The 12,036-nt window shown below is 36.8% G+C and overlaps 1 protein-coding gene across 4 annotated transcripts in view; it reads left to right on the plus strand.

Moving 5' to 3' along the window:
• SPMAP2L (sperm microtubule associated protein 2 like) overlaps positions 1–12,036 on the plus strand; it is a 55,650-nt gene that overhangs the window by 12,601 nt on the left and 31,013 nt on the right. For 3 of the 4 annotated variants that reach the window (XM_060655740.3, XM_060655739.3, XM_060655741.3), the window contains exon 3: positions 7,516–7,581. The exons of the other annotated variant lie outside the window; for it this stretch is intronic. In XM_060655740.3, coding sequence (XP_060511723.1) covers positions 7,516–7,581 — 66 coding nt within the window. The remainder of the gene's footprint in view (positions 1–7,515; positions 7,582–12,036) is intronic. 4 annotated transcript variants of the gene reach the window in all.

Here is a 12,036-nt window from a genome sequence, read left to right on the forward strand (position 1 = left end):
GGGATGCTGCATTGACAATCTCGTGACAGATTTTGTGAAGCTCCAGGTCAATGTATCCCAATATCCCCTCACCTCTATTTCAAGTACAGTAGCTAATGAAATTTATCAATAGAAAAAAGAAAGTGTACATAGAGTGCAGAAAGTAGATACCTCCTGAACAATCAATGCTTACTCTGTTTGGCTAAGATGGAGCTAGAAGAAGTAACAGAGTAGAATCATTAAAGAGAAATATCAAGGATTCATGTCAGTGGCTCATATAGATGAGAAGTCAATAATAATAATTTTATTTGTATCCATTCTTTTAATAAGTGGGTTAAATCATTCATATTTATTGTTATTGCTTAACATTTACATTTATTGTTATTATTTAGACTTTTGGGTTTTTAAAGTTTTTTTTTTAATTTATTTTGAGAGAGACAGAGACAGCACAAGTGGGGGAGGGGCAGAGAGAGAGGGAGAGAGAGAGAGAATCCCAACCAGGCTTTGTGCTGACAGCACAGAGCCCAATATGGGGCTCAAACCCATGAAACAGTGAGATCATGACCTGAGCTGAAACCAAGAGTTGGATGTTTAACTGACTGAGCCATCCAGGTATCCCAACTCTTGGATTTCTTATTTGCTGTGTTTTCTAGGGGTTTATTTCCCCTTCAACTCGTCCAGGCAGTAAATACCACCACCTTATCTTTATGTAATGCTTTGCATTTAAAAAAATTTCTTTTCTCACAAGACTCCTGAGAAGTTGATAGGACAAATATAATCAAATAGATTTTACTGATAGAAAATGAAATTCAGAAGAGCTGGTAGAAAAACTAACATTTACTGAGTATTACCAAGTGCCCACTTAACATACCACATTACTTCAAATAAATGTATGCTGGGTAAGCAAACTCTCCTGGGGCTAAACACACACAGTGAAATAGTTTATACCCGATAAGTTTTTATACTTAAAACACATATTTTTGTTCGTGTTGTTATACCACTTCTTGCTTTTGTTTGGCTGGTTAATTTGGCTTGATCCTATAAGGAAATTGTGCTATCTTTATTACTTAATCATATCTCCATTGTCTAAAAAGATTATTGTTAAACAAATATGATGTGCCTGATTGTTATGAAAGAAAATATTCTCTGAATATAAACAACATAGTTAAATGTAGAAGAGCATTTTGACTGAGAAAATTGTTTGTATTAATCACTTCAGACCTGTAATCAATTCCATAATTATTGTTAGATTAAGGTATATTTATTGTTCTGCACCCAAGGTAAGGATTTCAAAAACTTTCTGAGCTATTGGCAAGCCATAGGAGACTAATAATCAATGAAGACATGGGACAGCAATGTAATCCTCATTTAAAAAAAATCTGCCTTCAAACGTGAAAATCCTTCAACCACTTTCTTTTGTTTCTGCACAGGACAATGACTAGACATTGTGAGGTAATGTAAGACATGAAAGATGGGGGAAGCCTGTGTTAAGATGAAGAGATAGGTTAGAGATGTAGCTGTAGTGACATAATACACAAGAAGTGAATGAAGAGGACGGATGTTAGTCAGACCTCCACACAGAAGAAGCAAATGTTAATGAGATTATTTCCAATTGAAGTAACAACCCAATTAAAGTGTCTATAGGAATAAACTAGGAAACTGTCATTAGTCTATAAAGTGACACATTAAAAAAACATTATTTAGCTAGTGAAGAAAAAGGTAGCGAGGGAAAACTTGGCTTGGAAGTGATGATGGAAGCCAGAAGCTAACTTGTTTTAAAAGATTAATGTATATAAAATGTTTTGTCTGCAACTCTGGCTTTCTTTTTCCTCCACCTAGCCACCCTTTCTGGAAAGCTGGCTCAGGCTCTCTCGGCAGGGCTTATGCAGTGCTTACATGATGAAGCCCTTCTTCTGTTGAATATGGATGTAGATTTTTTTTTTCCTGGCAATGGACAGTATCTTCATTGTTTCTAGATATTAAAAGGCATGACTTGGGGGTTGCATCTTATCAATTATATAGCTGATCCCCAAAATTTTACCACCAGAGTACCTTTTAGTTATCTTTATCCATGACCATAATCTCATGTTTTGAAAGATTTTTTTTGTTATTGCTCACAAAACAAACTACATTTGTTAATTTTTTTTTTTAATTTTTTTTTTAACGTTTATTTATTTTTGAGACAGAGAGAGACAGAGCATGAATGGGGGAGGGTCAGAGAGAGAGGGAGACACAGAATCGGAAGCAGGCTCCAGGCTCTGAGCTGTCAGCACAGAGCCCGACGCGGGGCTCGAACTCACGGACCGTGAGATCATGACCTGAGCCGAAGTCGGACGCTTAACCGACCAAGCCACCCAGGTGCCCCTGTTAATTTTTTTTAATTAAGGACAGATGTAAGTATTAATTAGAGTCTCCTATCAGTATGAGGTAACATGGAGATGATATAATTCAGAAACAAATTGGGTATTTGAGGTAGCCTATACTGACTGTGGATAGTGTAGGATGCCATTTGACCTTTTGAAATATTCTAAAGGTTGTGGACTCCCATTATTGTATTTGTAGATCCCTTAAGTATTTGAGAACTTCAGGCTGGGAACTCTTGAATTAAGCAGCAGAAACTTGAGGGACAAAATGCAGATAGGTTGCTTGCAATAGCAAAGGGGTAAATTAGAAGGGTCCAGAGGATTAGACATTGGGGAGGAAAGAGTGTGGATGTGGGGTACTATTCTTACAACTTCAAGTCTGTATTTTATCTAGAAACCTCTTCAAGTGATACAAGCTTACTGATAGTTTACTGATTTTCCTGTATAAGACACTTAAACTAAGTTTATATTTTAAACAATTAAGTACCAATTCAGTTCAACTCAGCGTTGGCCGAGCATTGACTACATACAGAGTTTCATACTAGGTGTTGTGGGTGGGAAAGGAAAAAGGAACTAACGTTTATTGAATACCCACTCCATGGTTGGAAGTTGCTAGGTATGCAACCCTTTGAGATGGATATAGTTATTTTCCTTTATAGATGAGGCTAACCACGCTGGTCACCTATTATTTTTCTGGGGCATGCTTCTTCCCTGGGGAAGAAGCTCTTCCTAATTTGCTTTTGCTAATTAACTATTGGAATGGGAAAATCTTTCCTTGAAAAATCTGTATAGCTAGTTATTTTTCAATATAATCTGATCAGTAATGCCTTCTTTGACCACCCTATTTTAAGTTGCAACCCTCTCCCCACCGCACACTCCTGAAAGCTCAAGGAATTAAATAACTTGCCCATGTGTAAGAACACAGCACTTCATTTTAAAATAATAAAAACCCAGAATCTCCAATATGGATGCTGGAATAATAATTTGTTAGATGAGCAGAATTATTGGATTGAGTGTTCTATGTCCCCAAGATTGGTTGCTGCCAGGACCACACTGGCCTCAAGGAAACTGTCCCACTGTTAACACTGTGGCCTGGTTTGTGTGCATTGAATCCCTGCTTACATTACTCCCTAGCATAGCCTAGGCAAGGTGTTAAGGGGCAAATAAGTTGTAATTAAAGCCTGAAGCCATGCTAATGAATTAGACAGGGGAACATGGAAACAGATAATCTGATTGAAGGGTTTTTTCCCCTTGCTTCCCCCCACTTTCCTGAAAGGAGCTTCATGATGCATCAGTCACCATTTAATGAGGGAGGCCATGTGTTTCACATAAGGATTTGCCCACACTGTGTCAGGCCTGAATCCTGCCTGACACCAGGGCCAGGGCTTATTTTAAGACAAAGACCCCACGAAAAAAAGAACTACAGGCCAATATCTCTGAAGAACATGGGTGCAGAAATTCTCAACACAATACTAGCAAATAGAATCTAACAGTACATTAAAAGAATCACTCACCACAATCAAGTCAGTCAACGTGATACACCACATTAATAAAAGAAGAAATAAGAAGCATACAGCCCTCTCAGTAGATGCAGAAGAAGCATTCGACAAAATACAGCATCCATTCTTGATAAACATCCTCAACAGAGTAGGGATAGAGGGAACATACCTCAACATCATAAAGGCCATATATGAAAGACCCACAGCTAATATCATCCTCAATTGGAAAAAACTGAGAGGTTTTCCTCTGAGGTCAGGAACAAGACAGGGATGTCCATTCTCACCATTGTTATTTAACATAGTACTGGAAGTCCTAGCCACAGCAGTCAGACAACAAAAAAATAAAAGGCATCCAGATTGGCAAGGAAGAAGTCAAACTTTCACAATTTTCTAGAACACCCAAAAGACCCCACCAAAAATTGTTAGAACTGATACATGAATTCAGTAAAGTCACAGAATACAAAATATATGTACAGAGCTCTGTTACATTTCTATACACCCATAATGAAGCAGCAGAAAGAGAAATCAAGGAATTGATCCCATTTACAATTGCACCAAAACCCATAAGATACCTGGGGATAAACCTAACCAAAATGGTAAAAGATCTGTACTCTGAAAACTATAGAACACTTATGAAAGAAATTGAAGATGACACAAAAAAATGGGAAAACATTCCATGCTAATGGATTGGGAAAACAAATATTGTTAAAATGCCTATACTACCCAAAGCAATCTACACATTTAATGCAACCCCTATCGAAATACTACCAGCATTTTTTACACAGCTAGAACAATCCTAAAATTTGTATGGAACCACAAATGACTCTGAATAGCCAAAACAATCTTGAAAAAGAAAAGCAAAGCTGGAGGCATCACAATTCCAGACTTCAAGTTCGTTACAAACCTTAGTGATTAAGACAGTATGGTACTAGCACAAAAACAGACACAGAGATCAATGGAACAAAATAGAAAACCCAGAAATGGACCCACAACTATATGGTCAACTAATATTTGACAAAACAGGAAAGAATATCCAATGGAAAAAAGACAGCGACTTCAACAAATGGTATTGGGAAAACTTGGCAGCAACATGCAAAAGAATGAAACTGGACCAGTTTCTTACACTATACACAAAAATAAATTTAAAAATGCATGAAATACCTACATATGAGATAGGAAACCATAAAAATCCAGAGCAGAACACAGGCAGTAACCTCTTTGATATTGGCCCACAGCAGCTTCTTACTAGATATGTCTCTGGAGGCAAGGGAAACAAAAGCAAAAATGAATTCCTGGGACTTTATCAAGATCAAAAGATTCTGCACATCAAAGGAAACAACAAACAAAACTAAACGGCTACCTTCAGAGTGGGAAAAGATATTTGCAAATGACATACCTGATAAAGGGTTAGTATCCAAAATCTGTAAAAAGCTTATAAAACTCAACACCCAAAAAACAAATAACCCAGTTAAAAAATGAGCAGAAGACATGAATAGGCATTTTTTCAAAGAAGATACCCAAATGGCTGACACATTAAAAGATGCTCAACATCACTGATCATCAGGGAACTATAAATCAAAAAGTACAATGAGATAACACTTCACACCTGTCAGAATGGCTAAAATCAACAACACAAGAAACAACAGATGTTGGGGAGGCAGGGAAAGGAGAACCCTCTTACACTGTTGGTGGGAATGCAAACTGGAGCAGCTCCTCTGGAAGAAGGTTTGGAGGATTATCAAAAAGTTAAAAATACACTACCATCCAGCAATTGCACTACTAGGTATTTACAGAAATACTGATTTGAAGGGATACATGCACCCTGATGTTTATAGCAGCATTATCAACAATAGCCAAATTATGGAAAGAGCCCATATGTCCACAGACTGATGAGTGGATAAAAGATGTGGTATATTTATACAATGGAATATTTCTCAGCCATCAAAAAGAATGAAATCTTGCCATTTGCAATGATGTGGATGGAGCTGGAGACTATTATGCCAAGTGAAATAAGTGAGTCAGAGAAAGACAAATACCATATGATTTCACTCATGTGGAATTTAAGAAACAAGACAAATGAATATAGGGGAAAAAGAGAGAGAGGCAAACCATAAAGCAGACTCTTAACTATAGAGAACAAACTGAGCATTGCTGGAGGGGAGGTGGGCCAGGGGATGGGTTAAATTGGTGATGGGTATTAAGGAGGACAGTTGTGATGAGCACTGGGTGTTATATGTAAGTGATGAATCACTAAATTATACACCTGAAACTAATATTACACTGTATGTTAATTGGAATTTAAATAAAAACTTGAAACTAAAAAAAAAAAAGGGTCTGTTAAAGAGTTCAGGCGAATTTTAGGAAGAATGATTTTACTTTTTGTGCAAGAAGTACTTCCTTTGAGTAATTTTCCTGACCTCTTACCTTATTATCCCTTAATTAGACTCCTGAGAGGGATGGAAGTAACTTCTGTTTGATGGAATTGAGCAAGAGAGAACTGGTTCCTTCTGGGTCCAATTTCTTTGGGACCTGTCTATCAATAGGAAGTGATCTTTGTGATCTGTTCTCTGTCACATAGCAAACTTAGCCCCTGCGGGGGGAGGCTTGCAGCTTTGGGGGACAAGTTCAATTCAGGATTGTCAGGGATACATACTACTGTCTTCAGTATCACTTAATCAATAATAGAGAAAGTATTTTTATTCTATTTATCTGACTCCTGTGTCTGTTTTTAGTTAGTTCTTAATTGTGGGCAAAAAAGTGTTGTTATTTGTTAGGACCTTCAAACTCCAAGAAAGTGAATAAATAATTACAATATGAGCTACACACATAGGTGGTGTATTAGTCTGCACAGGATAGGCAATGCTGTAGTAACAAATAAGATACAAAACTCTCAATGACTTAAAGCAATAAACATTTATTTCTCCCTCCTGTCACAGTCCAGTGTGAGATGGCTTGGCCTCTTCTGTCTTTTAGCTATACCATCTAGAATATGTGGCTTACAGAATCACTGCAATAAGGGAAGAAGGGAATGGAGCAGGCACATTGGCCCTGGAATTGATACTGAACACTTCTGTTAAAATTAGACATAACTATTCACATGGCTGTAAACAACTGAAGGGAAGCTTGGAAATATGGAGGAACACATGGGTACTTGGTGAGCACAAACTCTCTCTGCTATAGGTAGATTCAGAACAATCAGGGAAGGTTCAAAGGAGCAGAGTAGGGAAGAAAAAGGGTTGAGTGGTACTCAAAGTATACTTTGCCTATTTCATAGTTTTCCCAAAGCCAAATATTCTCTCTGAAATTTATCTGTATGATCTCTTCAGAATCCAGTGCCATCAAGCCATTTACAAATTAACTTAATATGAGAACTGAGGGTTTTTCCCATTAAGTGTGCATTTTATCTGGGGTCTTCTGGAGACAATATGCTCTTGGTTTTATTGCAGATTTATTGTCTTTGTTCCAGTATGCATTATATTTGCCATGATTCTAGGAGAGAGAATTTTGGGTCCACAATATTTTTGAATACTTTGAGCTTTCAGTACTCTTCAGATCACATCAAATAGTGCTTTGGGTTTTTCCCCCCTAAGATGGGATTTGTTTGAGTAGGAGTCATCTAATATAACCATGTTTGTTAAGCATTTTCTCTGAATTAATCAGCTGGTATTTGTTAGTCTTTTTTCTAGGAAGAGAATCCAAGACCTTTCTAGGCCTAAAAAACAATGGGGAACCCCAGATAGGTAAGACAACATTACATAGTCTTGTTTGTGATGAGTTTGTTCCTTACATTAGATAGGTAAGTATTATTCTTACTTGCCCACTAACCTTGTATCCTAGGTTTAGTCACCTCTCTGCTCAGCTCAATCCACTGAACCAGTATTGTCCCCTCAGTTAAGTCAACATATGGAAGGCTAACCCTAAGTCAGTAGTTCTCAAATTTGTCTGCACATAGAATCACCTGGGGACATATAAAGCACTGATGCCTGGGCCCCATCCCCAGAAATCCTAATTTACTTTGTCTAGGGTGCAGCCCATGCATCGGGAGCATTAAAAGCTCCCAGATAATTCTAATAAGCTTACAGATTTGAAAAACACTTTGAAAATCTTGTGTTCATCCTTTGGGTTCAACTTTGTTGCTCCTAACACGTTGTCTCTAAGCCTTTGCCTAGAGAACACCTGTTCTCTGAATTTCCAGCCGATTGGACCCACTGTCCTCCTATCCTTGGCCACAGGACTCCCCCTTTTCTTCTTTGGCTCCTGAGTAAAGCCTTACTTTTTTTCCTTTTTTTCTCATCTTTTATTGCTTAAAAGAAAAATAATACATATTATTTTTAAAGCAGTTTTAGGTTTACAGAAAAATTGGCCAAAAGTACACAGAGTTTCTGTATTACTACCCACTCCTCTTGTTTCCCATATTAGCATCTGGTATTAGTGTGGTACATTTGTTACAACTGATGAAGAGATATTGACATATTATACACTAAAGCCTATAGTTTACATTAGGGTTCAATTTTGTGTGTTATACAGTTCTGTGGACTTTGACAAATGCATGTCATGTGTTCACCATTACAGTATTACGTAAAATAGTTTCACTGCCCTAAAAATTATCTGTATTCTACCTATTCATCTCTTTCCTTCTGTGCCCCCTTTCCAAAATCCTGGAAACCACTGATTTTTTTTTTTTTACTGTATGTATAGTTTTGCCTTTTCCAGAATGGCATAGTTAAAATGATATGGTACATAACCTTTCCAGATTGACTTCTTTCACTTAATGTGCATTTAAGATTCCTCCATGTCTTTTCATTGCTTAATAACTCATTTCTTTTTAGCACTAATTTGATTATCCATTCATCTATTGAAGGATGTGTTATTTCTGTCCAATTTTTCGCAATTATGAATAAAGATGCTCTAAACATTGATATGCAGGTTTTCATGTAGATAAAAGTTTTTAACTCGTTTGGGTAAACACCTAGGAATGCAATTTCTGGATCATATGGTAAGAATATGTTTAGATTTGTAAGAAATTGCCAAACATCTTCTAAAGTTTCTGCCAATCCCACCATCAATGAATAATACTTCCTGTTGTTCCACATCCTTACCGGGCATTTGGTGTTTTGTATTTTAGCCATTCTAAATGTGTGTAGTGGTATCTTTCTCGTTGTTTTAATTTGTAACTCTCTAATGACATGATGCTGAGCATATTTCACATGCTTATTTGCCATCTGTGTATCTTCTTTGATGAAGTGTGTGTTGAGCTCTTTTGCCCACTTTTTAATTGGGTTATTTGTTTTCTTATTGTTGAAATGTAACAGTTCTTTGTATATTTTCAATACCAATCCTTTATCAGATGCTATATATTCATATATTGAATTCATATATTCATATGAATAATTCATATATTGAATTCATAAAATTCATATATTGAAACCTAATCCCCAATGTGATGGTATTAGGAGGTAAGGCCTTCTGAAGGTGATTAAATCATGAGGATGGCATATGCATGAATGGGATTAATGTCCTTATAAAAGAGACTTCAAAGAACTCCTTACCCCTTCAGCAATGTGGGAACACAGCAACAACATGCCTGGCTATAAACCAGAGAGCATGTCTTCACCAGGCACCAAATCTGCTGATGCTTTGATCTTGGATTTTCAAACCCCCAGAATTGTGAGGAATAGACTTCTGTTGTTTATAAGCCACCCTATCTATGGTATTGGTGTAGTAACCTGAATAGATTAGGACATCAGATATGTGCCTTGCAAATATTTTCTCCTAGTCTGTGGCTCGTCTTTTCATTCTCTTATCAGTGTCTTTTGTAAAGCAAAAGTTTTTAATTTTAATGAAGTCCAGATTATCAATTTTTTCTCTCATGGATTATGTTTTGCTTGTATTTTAAAATGCATTGCTAAATCTAAGATGACCTAGATTTTCTCTTATGTTACCTTCTAGAATTTTACAGTTTTGCATTTACATTTATATCTAAGATACATTTCAAGTTAATTTTTGTGATAGGTGTAAGGTATGTTTCTAGATTTTTTTTTTTGTATGTGGATGTCCATTTTTTTAGCACCATTTGCTGAAAAGACTGTCTTTTGTCTATTGTATAACCTTCAATCCTTTGTCAAAGGTTAGCTGACTGTATTTGTGTGGATCTATTTCTGGGATCTCTCTTTTTGCATTGATCTATTTGTCTATTCTTTCACCAATATGATTGTCTGATTACTGTGGCTGATTACTACTGATTACTACTACTGAAGTCAGGTAGTAGCAGTCCTCTGATTCAGTTCTTCTTTTTCAATATTGTGTTGGCTATTCTGGATCTTTCATCTCTCCACATAAACTTTGGAATCAGTTTGTGAATATCTACAAAGTAACTCATTGGGATTTTGATTGGGATTGCACTGGATCTGATAACCAGGTTGGAAAGAACTGACATCTTGATAATATTGAGTCTTTCCACCCACGAACATGGACTCTCCATTTATTTAGTTCTTCTTTGATTTCTTTCACCAGAGTTTTATAGTTTTCTTTATATGAATCTTATACATGTATTGTTGGATTTATACCTATGTATTTCATTTTTTTTCTGCTGCTAATGTAAATAGTGTTATGTTTTAAATTTTAAATTCCAATTTTTCATTGTTGGTGTATATAAGAAATCAGTAGAATTTGTGTATTAATGTTGTATCCTGCAACTTTGCTATAATCTAAAATTTTCATTTTTAAAAGGCTTGTTTTTAAACATTAAGAATATAACATGCTTAAATACTCTCTTTTTCATGGACGGGTACATACTCATATACATTGATGAGAGGCATGCACTGATAAGAGATGTGTTAATGAATATTGCTAGAACTGTTAGTAATCTTAGAACACTTCTCTCCAACCTGCTCCTTTTGCATTAAAAAAATTTGAAGGAGTGATTTAATTAGACAATTGAGCTTAGAAAAGCTAAGTAACCCAGCTTGGGGGTACCCAAACTGGGATTTGAATCTATGTTCATAGCCCACAAAATCCATTTACTTACATTATATCACAATGGCTGTTTTAGAAAGATGTGGTCCCTTTGATGGCATGGAGAATTAGAGCCAGGAAGATTTATTTGAGGCTACTACAAAATGTAGGAGACAAATAATGAAGGCTTGTCCTAAGAGAGTGGCTTTTAAGGTTACAAGAAAGGTTAAAGTCAAGATAAAGATGGGCAGGACTTAGTGACAAATGAAGAACCTGAGAGAGGAGGAGTCAAATATGATTTCTAGGTTTCTGTTTTTATTTTTAATATTTTTAATTTTTATTTATTTTGAGAGAGAGAGTATGTGTGTGCATGCAAGCTGGGGAGAAGCAGAGAGAGAGAGAGAGAGAGAGAGAGAGAGAGAGAATCTCAAGCAGGCTCCACACTGTCAGCACATAGCCTGACATGGGGCTCAAGCTCAGGAATCCTGAGATCGTGATCTGAGCTGCAACCAAGAGTCAGTCACTTAATCGACTGAGCCACCCAGTTGCCCCTTTAGGTTTCTGCTTTTAGAAACAAGGTGGAAAATGCTATTACAACTGCAAAAGGAAACACAAGACGGGGGCAGGTTTGGGAGGAAGGTAGACTTAGTCATGTGGGATGCTTTTGAGACATTCAGTAAGTATTTGGAAGTGTAGATTTAACACTCAGGAGAATACTTGATAATTCCTGGAGATACTATTTTGGAAACATCAGTATTTAGTGATGTATTTTTTTTTTTTTTAATATTGAGGAAGAGGGAACCCTGGGGCACATGCCATTGTTTATTTTTTATTTTTTATTTAAAAAAATTTTTTTTAACATTTATTTATTTTTGAGACAGAGAGAGACAGAGCATGAATGGGGGAGGGTCAGAGAGAGGGAGACACAGAATCTGAAACAGGCTCCAGTCTCTGAGCTGTCAGCACAGAGTCCGACGTGGGGCTTGAACTCACGAACTGCGAGACCATGACCTGAGCTGAAGTCGGACGCTTAACCGACTGAGCCATCCAGGCGCCCCAACATGCCATTGTTTAAATTGCCAAAGAGATACTGCCTAAGGAAAGTGAGAAGGAGTAGGCTAGAGAATTAGAAGACAGATGTTAGCTGAACCTATTGTGGTAATCATTTCACAGTACATGCTGTATACCTTAATCTTATACATTGATGTATGCCAATTATTTCCCAATAAAACTGGGAGAGG

Source organism: Panthera onca, chromosome B1, assembly GCF_046562875.1.
Source record: "Panthera onca isolate mPanOnc1 chromosome B1, mPanOnc1 haplotype 2, whole genome shotgun sequence".
NCBI classification, from domain to species: Eukaryota; Metazoa; Chordata; class Mammalia; order Carnivora; family Felidae; genus Panthera; species Panthera onca.